The sequence below is a fragment of the Malus domestica genome, chromosome 10 (genome assembly GCF_042453785.1).
Source record: "Malus domestica chromosome 10, GDT2T_hap1".
NCBI classification, from domain to species: domain Eukaryota; kingdom Viridiplantae; phylum Streptophyta; class Magnoliopsida; order Rosales; family Rosaceae; genus Malus; species Malus domestica.
In genome coordinates, this window is record NC_091670.1 from 4,290,880 (window position 1) to 4,316,821 (window position 25,942).

Genomic DNA, 25,942 nt, shown 5'->3' on the forward strand with positions numbered 1-25,942 from the left:
ATCCAGTTTTCCACTCAAGAACCAAGCACTTACAAGTTGATTATCATTTTGTCAGGGAGAAGGTGATTAGAGGTGAGCTACTGGTGAATTTTATTTGTTCACAAGATAATTGCTGATTTATTCACGAAGGGTTATCTTCATCTCGATTTAAACTGCTGGTGTCCAAGCTTCCAGTTGTGCTACAATCTGTCAGCTTGCCCGGGGATTATTTGAATATTTCTTAGCTGAGTTAATTAGTATGATTTGCTTTTGAAAATTTAAAAAAAAAAAAAAGTATGATTTGCTGTTTTAAAGTTTAAACTTCAAAACTACCGTGTAAAAAGGGCTTTAAAAAAATTAGTATGATTTGCTGTTCTAAGTTTTACAACAACCATTCCAATGATCTCAGGAAAAATACTCTCAATGCTTGTTTTTTGCATCACCAAAGCCAAGTTTTAATCAAACCAAAGTTGTTGAGCAAAAAGTGTTGTTTCCTTAGCAACGTTTCTGTTTCTGCACTACAAGTTTGCATTAGTTACAAAATCAGACAGAAACAAATCAATTTCTGCCAGAGTACAGATATTTGAATTCAACCCCTGGTGTACATGTTAACGCCAATGGCGCCTTCAGAAAATGAACCTTAAGATCAGGACTGACAGAGCAGCCCCCATGGCGTCGCGAGTTTCCAAGGTACCCACATGCTGCATTAGGCAAGATGATCAGATTGTTAATCAATCTTCTTAATACCAAAGTAATCTGCAAAAGTGTTTATACATCAACATTCTTATCCACTCGCCTTTCAGTAAATATAGCCATCTTAATATATAGATCGAGAGATTGATTACATTGACTAGGATGTCGAAACAAAAAATAATTTTGATGACAATTAAGCTGATGTGATTAATCGATGGTTACTTACACGCATTTTTTGTGACATGGTGACTAGTTACAACGCCTTTTGTGAATTTGTTCTGTGTCGTTGAAGCTAGCACTTCCAGATCCACTTAGAGCTGCCTCATCACGAATTTCGCGTGTTCGTTTCAGTAGTTTTTGATTGAGTTCTTTCAAATCTTGCTCGTACACCAAACGAGCCCCACACTTCTTCACCTCACACTTCTTCACCTTTTCCAAGTCTGCTATTAGGTATCTCTCAAATTCAAAATTAGTGGTAATTTGGAATAAAAACTGATCTTGATGATAATCTTCACGAGGAAAACAATATTTACGAGGTAAATAAAATACCCAAAGGTTTTCTAACACAGGAGACGTATTACATAAGGTATTCCAATGGAATAGCATGCCACGTATTTTATGGCCAACAAATCTCCCTGAACGTAGTCTTATGATCCAATACCAATAAGTAGGCTCCACATTTTGTCTAGGGCCTTGGAATTGAAAAACAAGACAGAAGGCAATCCCAAGCCAGTTGGTACATGATAGTGGAGGAAGTTCCACATTTAGTGAATGTCCCACACTCTGATTATTGAACCACTTTGGAATTTCACTTCCAAAGATTACAATTTCCGATCCCTGCAGCATAAGAAAGATCAATTATATATATATATATATATATATATATATAGAGAGAGAGAGAGAGAGAGAGAGAGAGAGAGAGAGAGAGAGAGAGAGAGAGAGAGGAGTACCTGAATGACAAATTTTAGAATCCTATTAATCAAGTCTTCATCTGGAACCAATACAATGCAATTCCAGCAAGTGACACTAGCATCATACAAATTGAATGCACCTGAAATCCTTCGTAAGGAAGTGCAATTGTTCAGTTTTACTGTTAATCCTCTGTTTGATGGAAGAGGTGGCAATTTTTGAAGGCTTTTACACCCCTCCAGACGAAGAATCTTAAGCTTAGAAAGGTGTCTAATGCTTTCAGGTAGACTGACGAAATTATTTCTACTAAGACACAATTTTTCCAATAAGGACAAGCAGCCAATATCATCGGGGATATCCCCCTCCCGAAGATTACAATTCTCTAGAGATAAATTTGTCAAATAGCATAAACGATTTAGAGAAGACAACACCAAACCCCAACAAGGCGGAGGATCAGGGCGACTCTTTTCAAGTCCAAATAAGCGGCGAAGGCCCCACCCATCCCTTGCTATACCATCCGATCCACAAGCGGCTATGTCAGAATTTGTCTTAAATACTAGACTTTTGAGATTTTTCATACTCACAAGCGACTGTCATAGTGGGTCTCCAGTCAAGTGCCTCTAAGTGATCCATGTCTCCAGTGAGTTTGTCAATCTTTGAGCATCCACTCACATAGAGCCATTCAAGAGACTTCAAATTACAAATCGCCCTTGGAAGGTTCAAGAGATTTTTGCAATTCCTTACATGCAATTCCCTGAGGCCAACCAGATGTCCAATTGATGAAGGTATTTTCTCGATCGCAGTCCCATCTAAGTGAATCCGCAATACATTCTTCATCTGCTCCCCAAATTCTGGAATCTTTTTCACATTTGAGCAGCCATTAAGAAAGAAATATTCAAGAGAATCCATTTCAACCTTACTTGGGAGGCTATTAATGCTTTCACAGTTACCAAGGTTCAAAACCTCAAGTCTTTTGAGGACTGCAATAGATGGATGTATCTCAACTAAATTCTTACAATCCCAAAGAATAAACCTCTCAAGATTTGGAATACCACTTAAATCTGAGGTACTCTTCAATTTATAGGAGTAGCTAATATTGATATGTTTTAAGTTGGGTAAGTCCTGCACAACATCATCGATAAGGTTCAGATCATATACTTAGCTTCCACAACCTTAAAGTTTATTCAAAATAATAAATAAATAAATATATGATTATTTTGTAAATTAAATAGCATTTATTCTCAATGAATATGGAAGAAATTTGGGACCTTCAGGATTGTACAATAAAAAAATATCAAGCATTCCTTGATTTTAAAACTCAAGAAAAATTAAATAACACGTCTACTATTTTTTAAAATAATGTGTTAAAATATCATTTGACAAAATCAAAAGGTGAGTAGTGAGTAACCAATATTATCTTTTGTTCATAACTACTCTTACCATTTTTCCCTCCCATAGACGAACAAGATTGCTATTACGCATCTCAAGTTTAGCAAGCAAGTGCGGGCGAAAGCTGGTTGGAAGAAAATTAGAAGGATACCAACTCCAATTTATAATTCTCAAGGAACATGGAAGAAATTTGGGGCCTGAAGAAAATATCAAATTATCGAATTCCAAAAACCTCAATCCATCCATCTTAGAGAAGGCTTCACAATTCCACTGGCGTACCTCTTCTACTTTGAGTAGGTGTAAGGATATGGCTTCAATTGCTCCTGTTCCCTAACAATTAAGGAAAAAAATGACGAATTAATTTCATATAATAATATAGTGTCAAAAGAAATCATATCTTCTTCTAAACTTAGTATACCACTTCTTACCGTATTCGTCGTGAATATATGATCAATGTCATTGTAAAGCCACAACCTACTGCGTTGACCAGACTCTTTAGACTCTTGAACAATAACTGTCCATGCCATTTCTTGAATCAAATCATGCATCCATATGCATTTTCTATGATCTTGATAGATGAGAGATCTCTCAATTAGTACATCTATCATAATACTACTAGAAATTCCAAAAGAATTATCTAGCATTTTAATTACTTCCTTCGTGTACTTCCCTTTGTGGAAACATGCAACATCAAGAAAAATTCTCTTCTCCCACTCTTCTAGTCCATCATAACTTACTTTAAGTTTATCAAAAATTGCTGGATTAGGAATTTTTGACAGATTATCCCACACACTATTCCAAGTGTCTAGCCTTCTCTTAAACAATGCCGACCCAAAGTTTCAAGAGCTAATGGAAGGCCTCCAGCATAATTAATGAAATATGTTGACAGTTCCCAAAACCCATCCTCAGGCATATTTTTCTTAAAGGCATGTAGGCTAAACAATGCAAGAGCTGCGTCTTTATCTAACACTTTGACATTATGACATAATGTTATGTCATGCTGGACTAGCAGACGTTCATTTCTAGTTGTAATGATAATTCTACTTCCCCTGCCAAACCAATCTTCCTTTCCAGCTAGTACTTGTAGCTGGTTTATGTGATCCACATCATCAAGTACAAGAAGAACCTTTTTGTTCCATAAGCATCTCTTGGTGTAATTGATTCCCCATTGTTGCGTAAGAATCTTTTCTTTCAACATCGGTGAAAGAAGTGTTTCTTGAAGACGAATTAGAGTAGGGTCTGCTTTAGAAGCCTCTCTAACGTTTTCAAGAAAGCAGGGAACTTCAAAATGATGGAAGATTCTATCATAAACTAGCTTGGCAAGGGTTGTCTTACCAATGCCACCCATCCCCGTTAACCCTATAAAGCGAACATCATTGACATCATGAGCTAACAACGAACTTAGTTGCTCAAGCCCAAAATTAACCCCAACTAATTTCTGTGAGGAATCTAACAACCGGAATGTAGCGTGCACTTTCCTCCACACACTTACGACGAGTTGTTGTATAATCTCACTTTCACTCCTACATGGTATGAAATAACCAATCAAAAAAACATAAATGAAGCATCCAATTTTGACTCTGCTAAGACATAGGAAATTAAAGTTGTTCATGCTTGCTTACTTAGATTCCTTCGAGTGCCAACCACAAATTTTGGACACTTTTTTTAGATCAGCTTTCCATTGGACCACCTTCTCTTTATCTTCGGTACTGCTCGAATTTTGTTCATGCTTCGCGAAGGCTTCGGCAAAACATCCCCGTTGATTTCCGACGTCAGATGGATCTGTCTGATAAAAGACCGGCAGAACTGAGTTCCTGGATTCCATGCATCGAAGAATGATTGTAAGTTCGTCCAAGCACCATTTGGAAGAAGCATAGTTTGGTGAGAGAACAACAATTGCAATATGCGATTCTTCGATCGCCCTTCGGAGCTCAGGATGAATACTTGTTCCTCCTTCAAGCTCTCGATCGTCCATGAAAGTCGTAATTCCTTGGCACTTGGACAATTCATGGTGTAAATGGGATACAAAGCCCTTGCGGGTGTCTACACCCCTAAAACTCAAAAACACGTCATACTTCCATCGAGGAGCTGATTCATTCGAAAGAAAAGATGCAGAGGCTATTTGGGTGCTCAACGCCATAGGAAAAGACAGTTGCTGTAAATTGGGTGCTGCAAACATGAAACAGTAACTGGATGAACAAGTAAAAAGAATAGAAGATCCATGTTCTAAAATTAAAAAAAAAAATTGAAACTTTATATCTTCTTTTGGTAATCTACAATATCCAATTTTTATTCGGAACTACAAGGACTCACTGCGATCAGATATTTGACTCAGTGCCAACACAAATTTGACAATTCGATTTGATCTTACAGTCCCCTATAACTCAGTTTAAACTCGTTGAATCATATTCAGTTACTGAAAAATGGGTTCTGCAAACAAAAACAAAAATAGTAGTCAATGAACAAGTAAAAGAAAAATGAGCAGTGACAAGAAAATAGAAACTTTAAATCTTGTTTTGGTAATTGAAATTGTACATTAAGCAAATGAGATTAAGGGCTCAGAGAAACCAGAAAAACAAAATACAGGATCAACACAAACTTACACAGGCAGAGAAAAGTGACAATGGCAAAGAAAGAAGCAGAAAAATCACATTGAAAATTCACACAGAACAGTTGTAACAAATGGGAAAGAGATGGACAGCCGAGTACTACTTCTACCGGCAGTGGTGGTGGGGACCACACGGTTTAGTGTTGGTGATAGACTGATAGTGGCAGACGGTGAATTATTTCTTCAAGTTAGCATGACTGTTTACCTAAGTAGGAGTAAAAGAGTCAAAATTTTAGTTTTAATTTCTCTGTAAGACTTTTGACTTCTCTGTAACAATTCATTGGTTTCGTATTAGTTTTAAGTTTAAATTCAGGGAGTTTTAACGAAAAGTCCACGGTACTGTTAACTTTAATGAAAAACCACATTTTTACATTAAAAAGTCAAACCTGATACTATTCACTTTACTCTTTATTTTGTCATTATCATTAAGACTCAAAATTTTTAAATTTTTTTCATTAATTTTCCTCTAAACTTATTGGTTAATTTAGTTAAACAACCGTAAGCCTTTCTCATTTCTAAAAAATAGAGGAAGACAGCCCGAGTACTTTATTGGTAGTAGGGGTGTTGGTGACAACACGGTTTAGTGTGGGTCATAGTGTTAGATTGTGAAATTTTTTTTTTTTGACAAAGAAAAGTTAATATGATCGTTTACCTGAAGTAGGAGCAAAAGAACAAAAAATTTATGGTGGTCTATAGTAAGGTATACTATTATAACCATTATATTTTGATATTTGTATTTTTAAATAAAAATTTAATTTTTTATATGAAACAAAAACGTTAAAATAATGGTGTAATTAATTTATTACGTGTTTTCATGTCATAAAGTTAAAATACAATGTGAAGTGAGGATAAATTTGAGCCACGCAACTCTAAAGTTTCGTGTGAATAACACACCCCAGAATATATATTCATGTTAGAAGATCAACGGATAAAAAGGGGTATTTTGATATGAGTCCAAAGTAACTAAAACTTGAACCTATTTTAAAAATAAAAAATCACTAAAAATTGGATCTATTTCTAAAGTAAGCTTATAAAATTGAACCTATTTCAAAATTTTCCTTTTTTTTTAAATTATGTTCCGTTAATTCGTTTGTTACCAATGTAAAAAAGTAAAGAAATAATGCAGCCAATAGTACAAGGCAGTGGATGGTTTTCTTTTGGTTCCCATCAGCACAGAGAAAATGAAAGGCCGCCTATGCCCTTCGGTTCCTAGAAAACACAGAAAGATGGACACTTGGACAGCCGCAGTTTTATCTGTTGGTAGGAGTGGTGGTGGTGACAACACGGTTCAGTGTGGTTATAGTGTCAGATGATAATTTTTTGTTGACAAAGAAAAGTCAGTATGATTGTTTGGATGACTTAAACTAAGAGTAAAAGAACAAAAAATTTAGGGTGGCTTGTAGGGTGTTATATCTATTATATTTTGATGAACACGGATCCTCTCCGGATGCATTAGGTAAGGATTTTAAGGATTCTCACATCTTATCTGTTTATCATATATCGTGTAGTCATTTTTTATCAGATATTATTTGTGTTTAATTTAAAATAATAAAAGTAAAATGATTTCTGACCGCATAATTCATGATGTACGGTTGAGAAGTTATGGTCCAAAAATAGAAAGAGAAGTTATGGTTATTAGTCACTCACTCTTTTTTATTTATGTGAAACGGGAGTGCCAAGACAACGGTGTAATTAATCTATTAGGTATTTTCATATCACAATGTTAAAATACGATGTGAGGTGGAGATAAATTTAAGTCCCACCTAAGGTTTTGGTGCAAGTTAAATCCCTCTGAAAAAAAAGCAACAAGGAAATCTCTATATAAGAGCTGTCCACTTTCCAATACTCCGTTCAAGAGAAACACCAAAGTTGAAGGACAATTATTTTCCACCATAAAAGTGGCAGACCGACTATTGCATATTTCCATTCCTTGTTGGGACATGTTATCGTTCTTCTAAGAAAAGATTTCATGTCTCTGTTTTTTTTCAAGAGGAAGATAATTATGTCACCCACTATAAAACTTTTCTCATCATTTTTGGAACCAGTATGCTGTGCGTCGAGAAATTCTATAATTTAGGAGTAGGTTCAAATTCAATCTTTTCAGTTTTTTGTCAAAATTGAAAATCAAATCGAAATTATTGTTTGGTTTGATTTTTTCTTGATTTAACTTCGGTTCGATTTTTTTCAGTTCTATTCGATTTTGTTTTATAGAAAACCTGATTATTATTTTTTAAATCTGAAAAATATCATCAGGAATAGAAAATCAAACTGTGTGGAGGCTTAGCAGCAAACCCAAATAATGTACTGCATGAAACATGTTTGTCCAAAGACAATGACTACAACAATATCAATTAAACTCTACCAAAACAATTGAGGCTAAAACGATCAATTACCCATTTCTGCCCATAATAGGCAGAAAGATAATTGGATCATATGGTTCTGCAAAAGAACTCTTACTGTCAATCAGATGCCCGCTAATAAATAATACAGCGACGGTATGTACGATGAAAAGTATGAGCCACAATATGATCTTTGATATATTTGTATAGAGTGAATTATGTTAATGATAATCACTTTTACAAGAAACACAACCACATCCTCAGTATCTATATAAAAGCACAACAATTTGTTTATACAAGTGTATATATACACAACAACGCACTGTCCTCCCGTAAAAGACAAAATTACAAAAACGACATCGTTTTAAGTGTTACTTCAGTTCGGTTTTTGAACCATAAAAACCGAAACCAAACTAACCAATTTCAGTTTAGTTTGGTTTTGTATCGATTCGGTTTTTTGAACCATCCCTATTCTAATCTAGTGTAGCCCTGACTCAAGGGCTCACCAAATTTGTTCCCAGTCAGATGCACAATTGATAAGGGTTTTCGATTTTTGTATGAAATCTGAAGCCTAAGTAGTATTTGAAACAATTGTAATCCAAAGGCAGCATACGCCTTTCGGTTCCTAAAAAACAGACAAAGGAACACTGAGTGTTATATAGATGTGTAAGTGACAAATGGTAAGAAAAGGAGCAGAAAAAATCACACTGAAAATTCTCACAGCAAAGTTGTAGGAGAGAGAAAATTGAGAGACAGAGAGAAGTAGGAATGGAAATAAACGGGAGAGAGATGGATAACCGGAGTACTTCTATTGGTAGTAGTGGTGGTGGTCACCGCACGGTTTAGTGTGGGTTATAGTGTTAGATGGTGAATTATTTGTTTGACAAAGAAAAGTTAGTATGACTGTTTACCTAAATCCTAAAGTGGGAGAAGAACAAAAAAAATTAGGATGGTTTGTAGTATGGGATACTCAGATTTTTTTGTTTTTTGAACAAACGATATTTTCTATACTAAAGGGAGAGGGGGTGAGTTTAACTTCACAATCGGCCAGCAATAATTTGATTCAAATTCGTTTTTGACGAGAATCAAACTTAAGATCACCTTTCACTTATAAGTGAAAAGGAATATCACTGGATCGTAGTACTAAGTTGATACTCAGGTGTTATAACTGTTATATTTTGCTATTTGTATTTTTTTTTTAGCAAACGATATTATTTACACTAAGGGAAGAGGTGGGTTTTGCCTCACAATGGGCTAGCAAGCAATAATGTGATTTAAATTCGTCTTTGACGAGAATCGAACCTAAGACCTCTTCTTACAAGTGAAGATAAATATCAATAAGCCGTAATACTAAGTGAATGATATTTGTATTTTTAAACAAAGATGTAATGGTTAAAACATTCGGAGTATCTCATATTCTTGAGTACCATATAAATTCCTTATAAAAAACAGTTGGTAATGGTCCTAAAAAAAAAAAGAAAAGAAAGAGAAGCTATGGATAAGATATGGTTAAACACTTAGTAACATTCATTCTTTTCTTTTTTTTCCTCTAATGTGAAACAGAAACGTTAAGACAACGGTATAAATAATTTATTACGTGTTGTTATGTCACAAAGTTAATATAGGATGCAAAATTGAGCCACAACGCTCTAATATTTCGGTGCAATCAATGTAAATCTCCTTGAAAGAAGCAACATGGAAATCCCGATGCAAAAGCTGTCCACTTTCCAATATTCAGTCAAGAGGAAAAGCTAAAAGGAACACGTTAACAAATGTAGGACAAAAGTGAAAGGATAATTATTTTCCACAAAAAAAAAAGTGGAAGACCAACTTTCCAGGAAGCTTCCTGGTTTCCTTTAACATTTCTCCTCACCAGAGTGACTGGGTGCAAGATTTTCGAGAAAGTTCCCAACTTTCTTCTAAAATGGATTTCATGTCTCTTTGTTTTGTTAAGAGGAAAATATTTATGTCACCCACTATAAAACTTCTGTCATTCTTTTTTGGACCATTCTGCAGTACCTGAGAAGGTCGAGAAAGTCTCTAATTTAGTGTAGCCTTGACTCAAGGACTCACCAAATTTTTTCCCGGGTCAGATGGAATTGATAAGGGTTTTCGATTTTGGTATGAAATCTGTAGTTGGGCTACTCTGTATACAACCAATTAGTTTTATGGTGGAACCTCAATTTCTTCATAGTTCCAGAACAAGTTGTCTCACGTGTGAAGTCAAACGGTAAAACGACCACACATGCTTGATGTCACCCAGTTGTGTTATCCACGTGTTAGACTTGAAAAATTGACACACATGAGGGGCATGTTGAGAATGAGTCATACATTGATGGGAGAAAGGACCTTGCATGAGTTTATAAGTAGTTAGACTACTCTCCATATAGCCAATTGGTTTTATAGTAGAACCTCAATTGATTCAGAGACAATTGCAATCCAAACTATTTGATGACATATTGAAACATCTAGAGCAGGATTCATGTACCCTTCCTTGTACATAACCTAAATAGGATTGACTTGTTTTCAACATGATTCACTAACACAATGCATAATGATTTATGAGTTTGTTTGCCTTCCAATATTTATTAGGAAATTTAGAAAAATAACCAAACAACATTTAAATTACATGATCAAACCAAGAGAGTTAACAAATGGGCTTATTTTTAGTTACACCCTTGATTTTAATCTCACTTTGCTCCATGTAACTCAAAATCGCCACTTTACTCCCTTAGACTCATAATTCGCACTACTTAGCCTCTTGCAACTCGATTTTGATCATTTTTACCCCCTGAAACTTGACATAAGAAGTTGGTCAACATTGCCTCTAGTCCTCATGACCTAAATTGTTGTTTACTACGCCACAAGGCTCTCTACTAAACCCCTCCATTGTATTTCCTTATTATTTTTATGATGTTGTGAACACTATGTATTCCTTGAGCCTTACTTTACCTTATGAGTACTTTCGGACCTAGTTGGACCAACTGAAAGGTAGGAAAACGAAATAAACACGATATGCAATATTGGATCCATATATCTTAATTCAATATTTACTTATCATAAATGAGAAAATAAGGGAATGAAATAACTTTTTGAGTACATCGATATAGTTTTACGTTAAGGGGAATGAGAGTTCGGTTAAGCCACACAATGGTTGTTAGATCTCACATCGCCCAGGGGAGTGGATCCTCTATGCCTTATATGTACATGCCAACCTCATTTAGCACGAGGCATTTTGGGAGCTCACTGGCTTCGGATTTCGTAGGAACTCCGAAGTTAAGCGAGTTCTCACAAGAGAATCCCAGGATGGATGACCCACTATGAAGTTCTTGTGTGAATTCCCAGAAACAAAACCGTGAGGGCGTGGTCGGGGCCCAAAACGGACAATATCGTGCTACGGCGGAGTCAAACCCGGGATGTGGTGGAGCCCAGGCCACGATGTGACAATGGGCAAACCTAATTTGATATTGAATTCGCCATCTATGAGATTTGAACCTAAGACCTCTCACTTCTAAGTGAAGATGAATACCACAAGACCGTAGTATTGAATGACAAGGAATGAAAGAACTTAGAAATATGAAAAGTAAGAAAAGAGAACCGGATCAAATGGCACCTTACTAAATATGCTTTCCGATTTTTAGGTATTTGATAACGAATTTTAAAGAATAATTAATGTTTTTTCAAATGCCTTACTAATTAGTAAATACAGGAGAAAATTTACATAATTACATTCAAAATGTCGTAAATCCCCTCACAAATAGACAACTACTTCCAAAATCAATTTTGTCACTACTAATATAGTTAGTGACATTTCTCTTCAATTTAATTCAAACCCTATGATGTAAAGTATTGTTGTCTATGAAAAAAGAGTTAATTAGATTTAAATGCTCAAAATTTGAATTTTTTTATTAAACATTTATGCCTTTTAAAATTTTGATCAAGGCACTTTGGTACATTAGGTCACATTAGTTTTTTTTTTTAAATTAAAAATAATAATTGTAATTCTTAAATTAAAATTTTACATATTGATTTCTAAATTTGTTCTTTTAATTAGTTGAGAGAATTTTTTTTATCCGGCCATTTTTTTATTCATGTATTTTAGGAGTTGTGGACTCTTTTTTAGGAGATAATTTTGGTTTTTTTGCTCAACATATTTATCCAATTATCTCTTTTAATTTTTTTTTTCCGTTAAAAACATTTTTTTTATCTAAAAATTGAAAAAATAATTGAAATGATGGATGCTTAGATTTTTTTGTTTCTTTATTGTTTAGTATACTTTTTGTTAGATAATTATTTTGTATACATTTGAATTTGTACATATTGTTGATTAGTGATAATGGTACGCTTATTGTTGGTTATCATATATTGGTTTTGTATTGATTGGTACATTTATTTTTAATTTTTGGGTGTACATAGATTGGTACGTTTTGTTTTAGCTTTCAGTACGTTTAGTTTTAGCTTCCGGCTACGTTTAGTTTTGTTCTCGTTGATTGATAGGTTTTTTTCACGATTTTGTTACGATTGTTTTTGTATACATTATGCATTGTCCCATTTAGTATCATATGGGTACGATTAATATTATATATATCGTTGATTGGTACATTTTACTTTTGGTCTTCAACATTGTTTACTAGTACGTTTATTTCTGGTTTTAGTAGGTTTGTTTTCATTCATATATATTTTTTTATTGGTACATTTATATTATTCTCGATGTTATTTTCTTATATGAATTACTACAAAAATTTATATATGGATTACTACAAATATATTAAATGTTATTTTATTTCTTCATTGAGAGGAAAAAAAAATCAAACGGCAGGGTATTTTATTCCTTAATAAATTGTATATAATCATTTTTTTGTATAATTATCTTTAAAGGGAATTAAAGGAGCTAGATTGTAGGAAAAAATTTGTTTCAATATCTCTGCCTTTTTTTTTTCCTGACGTGAAGACTTAAGGCCGTGGTAAGATCTATAATTTTGGTACAAATAAGGGATAGGTATGATAGATGAGACTCCCACATTTGTAGTAAAAATGTTTAATTAAATCTCTAAAACCAACACATGTGTGGTCTATAGAATTGAAAACTTAGATGCTTATATCAAAACGTCCCAGGTTTTAATTAGTTTTTTTTCGGGCGGCTTCAACGGTTCATCCGGTTAGGTTTGATGGCTTATTTAGGCCCAAACAACAGTTGTTTACTAAATGGGCCGAGATCCATTTGCAACCCATACATCGAAGTCCCCGTTTCTTTGTTCCCATTGGAATTTACAGCCCATTTTCGGGCGATCCAGGATCTCCGATCCAGGATCTCCGATCTTCGTCGTTACGTTTTCATCTTCTTTAACTCCTTCCAAGTTCCAACAATGGCTTCCTGAATCCAACTCCATCGTCTTCATAGTCAACCTCAAAGATCACAGAATGGAGCTTGCTCTTTCCATCCTCTTCCTCTCTCCCAACTTCTCCTCTTTTCTTCGTCCTGCTACTGCCAGAGGCGGCCTTCATACTTCCTACCCTCCAGGTCCCCATCTCCTCGTCTGTGCTATATATATATATATATATATAGATATTTGTATGCATTTTATATTATGTGTTCATTTGCATCTGTGTTCATTTAGTTTCTTGGTTGTTTTTGGAAGTTGAAAATCTATCTGTGATCATAATTAACTACCGTTTGGTTCCTGAGAAATCAAAGGATTTTTTTTTTAATTTTTTTTTTTTGATTCTAACAGGTGGTTCTCTATCTTAGCTACTGGATTCCTTGATTCAGATGTGGAGAAATTAGTCATTACCAATTCTTTTGTGGTTCACAGGTTTCCCTTGTTGCAAATTATCCATGGGATGGCACATAGGATAAAAGGTAATCAATTTACATCCATAAAAGTTCTGCGCTGAACCATGCTTATTGATAATTGTCTTCATTCATTTCCAATAGACTTCTTCCGGCTGTACGTTGGCCTCAGTGTGAGTGTACGTTTTGATCATTATTCAATTTTACCTATGATGCTCAATGTGTTCAGGTTTTTAAATGTTTCTTTTATAGTGTGAAACAAGCATGATGATGTCAGTATTAGGTCTTAAACTGTTACCGTAATGTTATGAACATTGCCGATTACTTCTAATATGATTATGGATTTTCGAATGGTGCCTAACAATATGTGTAAGGTCAAAGTAACACTATCCCAGAATTTATATGCTAATGCTTATAAATTTTTATTTTGCACATACTCGTCTTTTGATCGAAATTAAATTACGGGAAAGATTATCTTGCATGTCCGGATGACGAGACATTCTGGTTCTTAGCAAGTGTATACAGTCGCTCTCACTACAATGTGTCATTGAGCAAGGAATTTGAGGGAGGCATTACAAATGGAGCTTTCTGGTATGATGGCTTGAAACATTACAACTTATTATAGGTATAATTTAGCTGTTTGACGTGTTGTCTCATGATCAAAACAACATGTTGTTTTGATCATGAGAAGAGTAATCATAAGTGCATAGCATTTTAAGTATTCTCGAAATAACTTCCTCTGTGTGAAACATTTGACATTTAGAGCAAAAATTCTCCTATGACACCATTTCAGATATTTCAAACGTTTAATTGTAGATGGGTGTGATATCGTTTAACTACACTCAACTTATACCCTTTAGCTAGGAGTATATGGAAGGATCCTTTCATCAGATGGTGGTAGGCCGTTACCTGGCTTTATTGCAATCGAAGGAATAAATTCCAAGGTATGTTGACGAACTTTCATTTTATTCTTCAAATTGAGGGATAGGTCGTTTTTCCTATTAGGATTGTATAATATGGCTTCAGTTTGAGATGTGAGATTGGACTGAAGTCTTAGAATCAAATTGAATAGTTGGTCAAAACCCTGTTGAGTAGCCTAGAGAATTGTTGGGATATTTTCCAGCCGTATGATTAGTGAGTAAATGATAGAAATAAATGACAAAACGGTCTGTTTGATAAGTACATTTCCAAACAAAAGAAAACTGGGTAACATTGGAGTGACACTTATTCTTGCTACACCTTTCCGTTTATTTCATAATTTGTTATACCTTTTTGGTCAGTTAGCTGTTTTACATTATTTGATAAGCTGAAGAGGACTACATGTAAACCAATGGCTCATCTTTTTGACTGGCAGGTTCAAGCTAGCAGAGCAATTGTGGATTACCATAGCTTGCTTGCCCCCGCCGGAAGATATAAGGGTATTTACAGATTACATCCCTTGTTCATCCCGAGCTGGATGCTTTAAAAATGAAAAAGAGGAAATGTTATGCAATTTAAGAAGTAAAACTACTGGTATCATATTATAGACCACATTTCCATAGTTACACTTTTTCATGTATGTCATATGGTAATCGTTAGTTGCTTGGTGAAACAAAATCTACCATGGCGTTGAACATATTTCTCCTTCCAATAAACTTGGCCTAGATATAGAGTGTTAGTGGATTTTTTGCGCCCCATCATTATTGAGGGCATGAAATGAGAAGATGTGGTGTGAAGGTCCTCTTTTTCTGTTCTTATTCCTGGTGTAATTGCCGCTACTGGATTTTTTGGTAATTGAACTTGATTTATGATAAAGAAGGGAAGGGATAAAAAGGAATTGCAGCCCTAATAACTGTATTTGCTTTTCGACAACACATGAGTATACAATCTGTATCTTGAGGCCTTGACAATAAATTTGTTGAAGGCTTTTGGAAACAAATACGTTATGGATTTATGCGTATAGTTATAATTTTGATGCCTGAGTTTTCTGTTGGATTTACTTGGTTACGTGCAGTCACAGCTACTGTGCCTGGGTATAAATCAAAGACGACATGTATCTGGTTGGAAGAAGAAGGCACGACAAATGGGGATTTTGTTCTTGATCCTGAAGTCAATCCCAGAGAAATTCAACTTCAAAGTGCCTGTGATTGCGGCTGGGGAAGTATGAGCATCATTTGGGGAACCCCTTTCGAAGTGTACGTGCTTTTGATTGTTATTGTAGGTTCCTTTTGTTTTTATACAGGAGGAGAACATTCAGCCGATTAAAACAAAGGCAGTTAGTAGGACCGAAAAGACCAGTTGTGGCGTAAGGATCGACTTTCCCATTTATACAGATTTTTTTCTCTCTCTGAGAGTCAAAATTAAGCCTTCTTCCTTAGGAAGAAAGTTTTGGGGATGATAACGAACAATGCAACAGCAAAAAAGGAAAAAAAAGTGTATATTGCAAAACAAAATGCGGCAATTTTACAGATTTAAACGGCAGCTCTGAAATACCTTTCGTTATGCACAGCACATAAACAACATCAAGGTCCAGTTGAAGACTATTGTTTGGACGTATTTTCCATTTTCTATTGTAGTGCATGTATGTATATTTTGAAATTTTGTGGACTTTGCATCTTTCCTTTCAATTTGTATTTTATTGTCCAGTTGAAGCTCTTTGCTTGAGCAAATTTCCGGCCCATTAGCACTGCCAGTGCTTCCGCCGCATTGGGGGAAGATAGGTGAGAGTGCAGGGAAACACCACCCAGGAAAGTGCCATTGTGGTCACTGGTCACCCGCTATAACTCTGGCTGGATCTTCAAAGGCAACTCGAGTCCATTGAGAAATCAAAGATACATCTTAACCTCTGGCAATGCTTATACCTCTCAACTTTTGCCACATTTCTGTACACTTCATTCCAACAGGTCAGAAACCTTAAACCCTTTTACGCAATTGATTAGATATTTGCCATTTTCAATTGAAACCAGGTTTCAATTCTTCGAACTTATCATCGTGTTTGGCACCCTAGTGTTACAATTTTCTGGGATTGGGATGCCAAACCCCACCCAAGTCAGGCCCCGTTTGGGATTGAGGTGATTTTAAAAAAAGCCACTGTGAAAAAACGCTGAGGGTCATTTTTGTGTTTGGTAAACTGAAAAAAAAGGGCTTATTTTGGAAGCTGCTGTGAGAATAAGCTGAAAATCAAAGGAAAAGCTGAAGCTGCTATTTGCTGCTTTGAAAAAAAGCCAGTTTTTTCAAAGCACACGGAGTTACAGTGCTCCTTTAATGAAAAGACACACTATCATCCTGATTTTTTTTCCAAAAGCACTTTCACAAAAAAGTTTACCAAACACTCTACTGGTTTTATTTCACAGCCGCTTATTCTTACAGCACAGCCGCTTATTCTCACAGCAGTTTTTTTTCAAAGCACAGCAATACCAAACCAGCCCTCAGTCTCCCTGTATGAAGCCACCGTCAAGCGTTCAATACCGTGGCTTCGTCTTTCGGGCTTGTTCAGCATATGCTTGTGTATGTAGACCGGATGCATTGAATTATGCTCCACAAGTTGTTAGGGAAAGGAAAGAGAGCTACAGGGTTGTGATTAAGGCTGGTGAGTCCAACGGGTTTGTGGGAGGAGATTTTATACTAATGAAAAGCTTGTGAATGATTTTAGGCAGATTCATGATGGGGAACATGTGAAAAGGTTGAATCACATTGAGACTGCTAGAGGGAGTTCGACGGTGAAATTGGTGGGTAAGTATTCTATGAAGATGGACAAGTGAAAGAATGCTTCAAGGGATGTCTTGACACCCAAGGTTTGGCGTGGTTTAGCAGACAAGGTGAAGCGGCAGGGGTTTTGGGTACGGAATGCGTTGGATACAACACAGGGGACGGATGTTGCATTCAGACATCACAGGAGAGTTGAGTGTGTGATGCTTATGTCGGATAATTAAGGTGTTGTAGATGTTGTGATGGAGGCGAAGTTGAGATGTATGTCTGAAGATGGTGGTTGTGGAGGATTCTAGCTTTTCTTGGAATGAAATATTGAGTAGAAAGGCTAAGAAGGAGGCTGTTTTCTGGTTGTGGGGAAATGGAAAGACCATCACGTATTGAAGATATTGGACTGGACATACAAGCCAGAGGAGGAACAAAGTTTGCATAACTGGAATGGTGAGGTTGATGCTGAGAGTGGGGATGAGGAAATGAAGGTTTTTGTTGGTGTGTGTGTGTGTGTGTGCACGTGTGAATGAATTTGTGAAGGATGATACTGGCAGATGGTTGGTGGGAGCTTGACTCGGATGCTGAGGCCATTTCACCACAATCATGTCGATGACACATGAATCTTTCCGAATCCTGGTTGACGATCATGTATAGGCTGCAAATTTTTATCCTCTTCCCTCTCGCACTTCACCCATGCATAGGCTGCAAATTCATTTGATCGTCAAAACATAATTTTCACTTTTTCTTTCACCACATTGATAAATCATTACACGCAGACACTTGCGCACTTCTGTAGGGTGTTTACAACAGAATATGTCATCATGAACGTTAAAATCTCATGAACTTTGAAAGGTGCAACGTCCTATGTTTATACAGGAATTCTTAAATTAAGTAACCTACACACACGTACTCTAGCATGTTTCGAAAAGCACAGGATGAGTTATGGTACGTTACCTGGTGAAGGGTCTCTAATATTCTTGAAAAAGTTGCAGTATTTGGGTTCAAACTTTTGAAGAGTAAAGTGGTTTGACAGAGACAGGATGTTTGTCAAATTTTCCCAGCGTTTCTTCGAAGTGTGGTATCCGAACTCAAAGATTTTCCCTGCCTCCGGTTTCAAGGACGACGTTTAGAAGCTTCAAAGCTCTAAGCTGAGCATCTCGAGAAATACCTAAGCTACTCTTGAGTATATGCTGGGTCATCCTTTGGTACACAGACTCATCCTTTACCAATCCCCACCTGCACAAGGCAAAACATTAATATGATTACCTAAAGGGGCTTTACTTAGGGTTTAGGGTGATAAAATTCAAGCAGAATATCTCACTATAAAATTCAATAGATGTGGAAGAATATGTTTTTGTTTTTTTTTTATAAACGTTAGAATATGGAAGAAAATGTTGGTTAGTAAATACAGGAGAAAATTTCAAGGAAAGATTATTTTTTCAATTCCTTGCTGAATAGTAAATACAGGAGAAAATTTACATAATTACATTCGGCATCTGGTAAATCCACTCTGAAATAGACAACTACTTCCAAAATCAATTTTGTCACTAATAATATAGTTAGTGACATTTCTCTTCAATTTAGTTCAAACCCTATTTAATTTAGTTTGGTTCGGGCGGTTTGAATGGTTCATCCGGTTAGGTTTGTAGGCTTATTTAGGCCCAAATGAAAGTTGTTTAACAAATGGGCCGAGATCCATTTGCAACCCATACCTCGAAGTCCCGTTTCTTTGTTCCCATTGGAATTTGCAGTCCATTTTCCGTCGATCCAGCATCTCCGATCTTCGTCGTTACGTTTTCGTTATCTTTAACTCCTTCCGAGTTCCAACAATGGCTTCCTGAATCCGGCTCCATCGTCTCCATAGTCAACCTCATCTTACTAATCTATGTGGATAATAAATCGCTCACAGGAAACAGTACTTATCAAATGGCTCAGTTGATACAGAGATTGGGCACCTTATTTTCCATGAAGGACTTGGGTCGTCTCAACTACTGCCTAGGTGTTGAAGTAACCTGCTCGGGTGATCAAATGCATCTCACAGAGTCCAGGTATGCCCTGGACTTGCTGGAATGTACTAAATTTATCAATGCCAAGCCAATCTCGACTCCAGTTTCTTCTGGACATAAACTGAGTGCTTTTGGGGGTGAATCATATAGTAACCCTGAATTATACCGAAGTGTTGTAGGCGCCCTACACTATATGACAATTACGAGACCTGATCCTTCTTATGTTGTGAACCAAGTGTGTCAGTTCATGCATTCATCCAACAACACTCATTGGAGGGCAGTTAAAGAGGATCCTACGTTATTTGAAGGCTACCTATGATCAGGGTCTTGTTTATAGACCTCGAGGTGTACAATTGACTGGAGGCTTCTGTATATACTTGGGTAAAAACTTAATATCGTGGAGTTCGAAGAAACAGAAAACAGTTTCCAGGTCTTGCACTGAAGCTGAATATAGGCAGCTTGCATACACTGCCGCTGAGTTGCCTTGGTTATGTTCGTGTTTTAGGGACATACATTAGAATCTTGTAAGATAACAGATTTGGTGTGATCATTTGTCTTCCATTGCCTCAGCATCCAATCCAGTTTTCCACTCAGGAAAAATACTATCAATGCTTAGTTTTTGCATCACCAAAGCCAAGTTTTAATCAAACCAAAGTTGTTGAGCAAAAAGTGTTGTTTCCTTAGCAACGTTTCTGTTTCTGGACTACAAGTTTGCATTAGTTACAAAATCAGACAGAAACAAATCAATTTCTGCCAGAGTACAGAAGTTTGAATTCAACCCGGCGTCTTCAGAAAATGAACCTTAAGATCAGGACTGACAGAGCAGCCCCCATGGCGTAGTGAGTTTCCAAGGTACCCACTTGCTGCATTGGGCAAGATGATCAGATTGTTAATCAATCTTCTTAACGCCCAAGTAATCTGCAAAAGTGTTTATACATCAACATTCTTATCCACTCTGCCTTTCAGTAAATATAGCCACCTTAATATATAGCTCGAGAGATTGATTACATTGACTAAGATGTCGAAACAAAAAATAATTTTGATGACAATTAAGCTAATGTGATAAATCGATGGTTACTTGCATTTTTTGTGACATGGTGACTAGTTACAACGCCTTTTGCAAATTTTTTCTGTGTCGTTGAAGCTAACACTTCCAGGTCCACTTGGAGTTGCCTTGTCACGATATTTGCGTGTTCGTTTCAGTAGTTTTTGGTTGAGTTCTTTCAAATCTTGCTCGTACACCAAACGAGCCCCACACTTCTTCACCATATTCAAGTCTGCCTTTAGTTGTCCCTCGATATCAAAAAAAAAAGTTTCGAATAAACACTGTTCCTGAAGACAATCTTCACGACGTTGATTTCTATAACGACGCAGATAAAATACCCAAAGGTGTTCTGACACAGCAGACCCTATGCGGTTGATCAAAACTCTATGGCTAAAATGTGCATCTGAATACCAAATTTCGAATCTATCATAATGACGAAGGGCAGCTGGATTTGCCAAGTTTTGCTTAGGGTCTTGAAAAACAACACATAAGGCAATCCCAAGCCAGTTGGTACATGATGGTGGAGGAAGCTCCACATTTATTGAATGTCCCACACTTTGATTACTGAACCACTCTGGAATTTCACTTCCAGGGATTACAACTTTCAATCCCTGTAGCAGAAGAAAGATCAATTATTTAGAGAGAGAGAGTACCTGAATGACAAATATTAGAATCCTATTAATAGAGAGAGAGAGAGAGAGAGAGAGAGAGAGAGAGAGTACCTCAATGACAAATATTAGAATCCTATTAATCAAGTCGTCATCTTGAACCAATGCAATGCAATTCCGGCAAGTGACATAATCACCATAAAAACTGGATGGACCTGACAACCTTTGTAAGGAAGTGCAATTGTCCAGATTTACTCTTAGTCCTCTGTTTGATGGAAGAGGAGGCAATTTTTGAAGGCTTATACACCCCTCTAGATCAAGACTGAAAAGTTTAGAAAGGCGTCTAAAGCTTTCAGGTAGACTGACGAAATTATTTCTACTAAGATACAATACTCCCAGTAAGGACAAGCAGCCAATATCATCGGGGATATCCCCCTCCTGGAGATTACAATTCTCTAGAGATAACTCTGTCAAAGAGCATAAACGATTTAGAGAAGACAACACCAAACGCCAACAAGGAGAAGGATCAGGGCGACTCTTTTCAAGTCCAAATAAGCAGCGAAGGCCCCACCCATCCCTTGCTTTACCATCTGATCCACAAGCGGCTATGTTAGAATTTGTCTTAAATACTAGACGTTTGAGATTTTTCATGCTCACAAGCGGCTCTGTCATAGTGGGTCCCCAGCAAAGCGCCTCTAAGTGATCCATGTCTCCTGGGAGTTGGTCAATCTTTGAGCATCCACTCGCACTGAGATATCCAAGAGACTTCAAATTACAAATCGCCCTTGGAAGGTTCAAGAGATTTTTGCAATTCCTTGAGGCCAACCAGATGTCCAATTGATGAAGGTATTTTCTCGATCGCAGTCCCATCTAAGTGAATCCGCCATACATTCTTCATCTGCTCCCCAAATTCTGGAATCTTTTTCACATTTGAGCAGCCATCAAGATCGAAAGTCTCAAGAGAATCCATTTCAACCTCACTTGGGAGGCTATTAATGCTTTCACAGCCATTAAGAAGCAAATGTTTAAGTCTTTTGAGGATTGCAATAGACGGGTGTATCTCAACTAAATTTTTACAATCCCAAAGGATCAACCTCTCAAGATTTGGAATACCACTGAAATCTGAGATACTCTTCAATTTATAGGAGTTGCTAATATCAATATGTTTTAAGTTGGGTAAGTCCTGCACAACATCACCGACAAGGTTCAGATCATATACTTAGCTTCCACAACCTTAAAGTTTATTCAAAATAATAAATAAATATATGATTATTTTGTAAATTAAATAACATTTATTCTCAATGAATATGGAAGAAATTTGGAACCTTCGGAATTGTACAATAAAAAAATATCAAGCGTTCCTTAATTTTAAAACTCCAGAAAAATTAAATAACACGTCTATTATTTTTTAAAATAATATGTGTTAAAATATCATTTGACAAAATCAAAAAGTGAGTATTAACTAGTGAGTAACCAATATTATCTTTTGTTCATAACTACTCTTACCATTTTCCCTCCCATAGACGAACAAGATTGCTATTACGCATCTCAAGTTTAGCAAGCAAGTGCGGGCGAAAGCTGGTTGGAAGAAAATTAGAAGGATACCAACTCCAATTTATAATTCTCAAGGAACATGGAAGAAATTTGGGGCCTGAAGAAAATATCAAATTATCGAATTCCAAAAACCTCAGTCCATCCATCTTTGAGAAGGCTTCGCAATTCCACTGGCGTACCTCTTCTACTTTGAGCAGGCGTAAGGATATGGCTTCAATTGCTCCTGTTCCCTAACAGTTAAAGGAAAAAATGACGAATTAATTTCATATAATAATATAGTGTCAAAAGAAATCATATCTTCTTCCAAACTTAGTATTTAACTTTTTACCGTATTCGTCGTGAATATATGATCAATGTCATTGTAAAGCCACAACCTACTACGTTGACCAGGCTCTTTAGACTCTTGAACAATAACTGTCCATGCCATTTCTTGAATCAAATCATGCATCCGTATGCAGTTTTCATGATCTTGATAGATGAGAGATCTCTCAATTAGTACATCTATCATACTACTACTAGAGATTCCAAGAGAATTATCTAGCATTTTAATTACTTCATTCGTGTACTTCCCTTTGTGGAAACATGCAACGTCGAGAAAAATTCTCTTCTCCCACTCTTCTAGTCCATCATAACTTATTTTAAGTTTATCAAAAATTGCTGGATTAGGAGTTTTTGACAGATTATCCCACACACTATTCCAAGTGTCTAGCCTTCTCTTAAACAATGCTGACCCCAAAGTTTCAAGAGCTAATGGAAGGCCTCCAGCATAATTAATGAAATACGTTGACAGTTCCCAAAACCCATCCTCGGGCAGATTTTTCTTAAAGGCATGAAGGCTAAACAGTGCAAGAGCTGCGCCTTTATCTAACACTTTGACATTATGACATAATGTTATGTCATGCTGGACTAGCAGACGTTCATTTCTAGTTGTAATGATAATTCTACTTCCCATGCCAAACCAATCTTCGTTTCCAGCTAGTACTTGTAGCTGGTTTATGTGATCCACATCATCAAGTACAAGAAGAACTTTTTTGTTGCGCAAGCACTTCTTAGTGAAAATGATTTCGCGCTCTTCATCCCAAATTTCTTCAATCTTTTCCCTCAACACCGGGAAAAGAAGTCTTTTTTGAAGATCAACATTAGAAACCTCTCTAAGGTTGCCGAGAAAGCAGTGAACTTCAAAATGATGAAAGATTCTATCATAAACAAGCTTAGCAAGGGTTGTCTTACCTATGCCACCCATCCCCGTTATCCCTATAAAGCGTACATCATTGACATCATGAGCTAATAGAGAACTTAGTTGCCCAAGCCCAAAATTAACCCCAACTAATTTTTGTGAGGAATCTAACAACGGGAGTGTAGCTTGCACTTTCCTCCACACACTTTTAACGATTTTTTGTATAAGCTCACTTTCACACCTACATGGTATAAAATAACCATTGAAAAAACATAAACGAAGCATTCAATTTTGACTCTACTAAGACATGGGAAATTAAAGTTGTTCATGCTTACTTAGATTCCTTCGAAGTCCAACCACAAATTTTGGACACTCGCTTTAGATCAGCTTTCCATTGGAGCACCTTCTTTTTGCCTTCGATACTGATCAACTTTTCTTCATGCTCCGCGAAGGCTTCGGCAAAACATCCCCGTTGATTTCCGACGTCAGATGGATCTGTCTGATAAAAGACCGGCAGAACTGAGTTCCTGGCTTCCATGCATTGAAGAATGGTTGTGAGTTCATCCAAGCACCATTTGGAAGAAGCATAGTTTGGTGAGAGAACAACAATTGCAATATGCGATTCTTTGATCGCACTTGGTAGCTCAACATGAATACTTGCTCCTCCTTGAAGCTCTCGATCGTCCATGAAAGTCGTAATTCCTTGGCACTTGGACAATTCATGGTGTAAATGGGATACAAAACCCTTGCGGGTGTCTACACCCCTGAAACTCAAAAACACATCATACTTCCATCGAGGAGCTGATTCATTGAAAAGAAAAGATGCCGAGGCTCTATTGGTGCTCAAAGTCAATGCCATCGAAGAAAACAGTTGTTGTAATCGGGTATTGCAGACAGTAACTGAGTGAACAAGTAAAAAGATAGAAGATCAATGTTTTAGATTTATAAAAAGAATTTGAAACTTTAAATCTTCTTTTGGTAGTGGATGTACTTGCAGTCGCAGGGTGGAGAGATACTAGGGGATCTAAGGGTGAATTATTAGCTGGAGGATTGAAGGAGGACGGCGTGGGGTTGGCAGAAGGGACGGGTGGAGTGGGAAGTGTTTTGGCAGGAAGATGTGATGGAGGTGAAATAGGGGTGGCAGAAATGGGTATAGGTGATGGAAGTGGTGTAGGCGTAGGACATGGGGTAGCATTAGGGATGGAAGAGATAGGTGTAGGTGATGTCGGGGAAATGGGTTGAAAAGTGGGCATGGTGGGGGTCAATAATAATTATGATGTTAGGTGAGGAGGGAGAAGAAGAAAACGGAGTAGAGGTGGTTTCTTTATAGGAAAAAATAGTTTCACAACATGACGTGACAAGAAGACGCGACATGGGTTGAAAAGTGGGCATGGGGGGGGTCAATATTAATTATGATGTTAGGTAAGGAGGGAGAAGAAGAAAACGGAGTAGAGGTGGTTTCTTTATAGGGAAAAGTAGTTTCATCAAAGACAACATGACGTGACAAGAAGACGGGACCGGTAGACATATCTAGACACTTATAAGAGCAAGTCCATCCTTGTGGATTGCTCGGGGGACAGGCACCAGGAAAGGGCCCGAGGCCAGGTGGACAACCCTCCAGCCTTAGAGAGCCCGAGCACAAGGGGGGTGGGGAATTGACAGGCCTGCAGCCCGAGGGCTAAGCATTTTTTTTATTTTTTTTGTGTCAGCCCGAGGGCCTGCAGCCCCATTTCCATGTTTTTTTATTTTATATTATTTAAACAAACAAAAAAAACTAATATTTTATTACTTATTGTCAGGGGGAGAGTTCCAAGTGTGGAGATGCAAAAGATAATTACTGTTCATTAAAGGTAGTTACTATTCATTAAAGGCAGTTACTGTTCAATATGGTGGATTCAATAGTGGATTGCCAGGGGGAAGGGCTCCAAGGGTGAAGTTGCTCTAACCTTGTTGATTTAATGAGTAACCAAGAAAGACACAACGGGTAGAACGGAACTGTAATTTATTGGAGTTGTATGGCTTAAGATATGGGAAACATGCACAGCCAAATATTTTAAGAATATCATAATGAGGAGTTTTGAGAAAGAGTTTTTGAAATGGGGACTCATCATTCAAGACCTTAGTGGGTAACTGATTGATTAAATAAGTTGCAGTATGAAAAGCATC

The 25,942-nt window shown here is 36.8% G+C and overlaps 3 protein-coding genes and 3 long non-coding RNA genes across 13 annotated transcripts in view; 2 read left to right on the forward strand and 4 right to left on the reverse strand.

Moving 5' to 3' along the window:
• Nucleotides 1–449: 449 nt before the first annotated feature.
• Nucleotides 450–5,783, reverse strand: LOC103444686 (disease resistance protein Roq1). Of its 6 annotated transcripts, none has more exons than XM_070807232.1 (8): nucleotides 5,574–5,783; nucleotides 5,284–5,400; nucleotides 4,593–5,139; nucleotides 3,399–4,493; nucleotides 3,022–3,300; nucleotides 1,623–2,703; nucleotides 899–1,509; nucleotides 450–680 (listed from the first exon to the last, which is right to left on the reverse strand). In XM_070807232.1, exons 3-4 carry the CDS (start codon nucleotides 5,108–5,110, stop codon nucleotides 3,776–3,778), a joined length of 1,236 nt encoding a protein of 411 aa, XP_070663333.1. In that variant the 5' UTR covers nucleotides 5,111–5,139; nucleotides 5,284–5,400; nucleotides 5,574–5,783; the 3' UTR covers nucleotides 450–680; nucleotides 899–1,509; nucleotides 1,623–2,703; nucleotides 3,022–3,300; nucleotides 3,399–3,775. The 6 variants fall into 4 exon arrangements, with proteins under 6 accessions (XP_070663337.1, XP_070663333.1, XP_070663336.1 ...); XM_070807231.1 differs by having other exon boundaries at nucleotides 450–735; XM_070807236.1 differs by having other exon boundaries at nucleotides 450–735; nucleotides 3,250–3,300.
• Nucleotides 5,784–13,257: 7,474 nt separating this feature from the next.
• LOC139189027 (uncharacterized) overlaps nucleotides 13,258–25,942 on the forward strand; it is a 43,068-nt gene continuing 30,383 nt past the window's right edge. Inside the window, exons 1-2 of the long non-coding RNA XR_011572493.1 lie at nucleotides 13,258–13,438; nucleotides 13,731–13,777. This is a non-coding gene — a long non-coding RNA (uncharacterized lncRNA). The remainder of the gene's footprint in view (nucleotides 13,439–13,730; nucleotides 13,778–25,942) is intronic.
• On the forward strand, nucleotides 14,461–16,179 carry LOC103411945 (uncharacterized). Its single transcript, XR_003776589.2, has 3 exons — nucleotides 14,461–14,652; nucleotides 15,063–15,126; nucleotides 15,702–16,179. It is a non-coding gene; the product is annotated as an uncharacterized lncRNA (long non-coding RNA).
• On the reverse strand, nucleotides 18,058–18,482 carry LOC139189026 (uncharacterized). Its single transcript, XR_011572492.1, has 2 exons — nucleotides 18,341–18,482; nucleotides 18,058–18,088 (listed from the first exon to the last, which is right to left on the reverse strand). It is a non-coding gene; the product is annotated as an uncharacterized lncRNA (long non-coding RNA).
• LOC139187492 (disease resistance-like protein DSC1) lies at nucleotides 20,353–21,915 on the reverse strand. Its single transcript, XM_029109390.2, has 2 exons — nucleotides 21,160–21,915; nucleotides 20,353–21,048 (listed from the first exon to the last, which is right to left on the reverse strand). The coding sequence occupies exons 1-2, from the start codon at nucleotides 21,913–21,915 to the stop codon at nucleotides 20,494–20,496; spliced, it is 1,311 nt and encodes a 436-aa protein (XP_028965223.1). The 3' UTR covers nucleotides 20,353–20,493.
• Nucleotides 21,273–24,785, reverse strand: LOC103429469 (disease resistance protein Roq1). Of its 3 annotated transcripts, XM_029109391.2 has the most exons (4): nucleotides 24,112–24,785; nucleotides 22,928–24,017; nucleotides 22,552–22,829; nucleotides 21,273–22,228 (listed from the first exon to the last, which is right to left on the reverse strand). In XM_029109391.2, the coding sequence occupies exons 1-4, from the start codon at nucleotides 24,633–24,635 to the stop codon at nucleotides 22,213–22,215; spliced, it is 1,908 nt and encodes a 635-aa protein (XP_028965224.2). In that variant the 5' UTR covers nucleotides 24,636–24,785; the 3' UTR covers nucleotides 21,273–22,212. The 3 variants fall into 3 exon arrangements, 2 of the variants coding, with proteins under 2 accessions (XP_028965224.2, XP_070663331.1); XM_070807230.1 differs by lacking the exon at nucleotides 21,273–22,228 and having other exon boundaries at nucleotides 22,628–22,822; XR_011572491.1 differs by lacking the exons at nucleotides 21,273–22,228; nucleotides 22,928–24,017 and having other exon boundaries at nucleotides 22,628–22,829; nucleotides 24,112–24,252.

What these genes read in the sequence shown, in the direction of transcription:
- LOC103444686 (XM_070807232.1), bottom strand. Translation starts at nt 5,110, where the DNA reads ATGGCGTTGAGCACCCAAATAGCCTCTGCATCTTTTCTTTCGAATGAA. An exon ending in TGGCACTCGAAGGAATCTAA is followed by an intron (nt 4,494 to 4,592) that starts GTAAGCAAGCAT and finishes CATACCATGTAG; the next exon opens with GAGTGAAAGTGAGATTATAC.
- LOC139187492 (XM_029109390.2), bottom strand. Translation starts at nt 21,915, where the DNA reads ATGGGACTGCGATCGAGAAAATACCTTCATCAATTGGACATCTGGTTG. An exon ending in TTCTAATATTTGTCATTGAG is followed by an intron (nt 21,049 to 21,159) that starts GTACTCTCTCTC and finishes CTTCTGCTACAG; the next exon opens with GGATTGAAAGTTGTAATCCC.
- LOC103429469 (XM_029109391.2), bottom strand. Translation starts at nt 24,635, where the DNA reads ATGGCATTGACTTTGAGCACCAATAGAGCCTCGGCATCTTTTCTTTTC. An exon ending in TGGACTTCGAAGGAATCTAA is followed by an intron (nt 24,018 to 24,111) that starts GTAAGCATGAAC and finishes TATACCATGTAG; the next exon opens with GTGTGAAAGTGAGCTTATAC. An exon ending in ATATATTCACGACGAATACG is followed by an intron (nt 22,830 to 22,927) that starts GTAAAAAGTTAA and finishes TTTAACTGTTAG; the next exon opens with GGAACAGGAGCAATTGAAGC.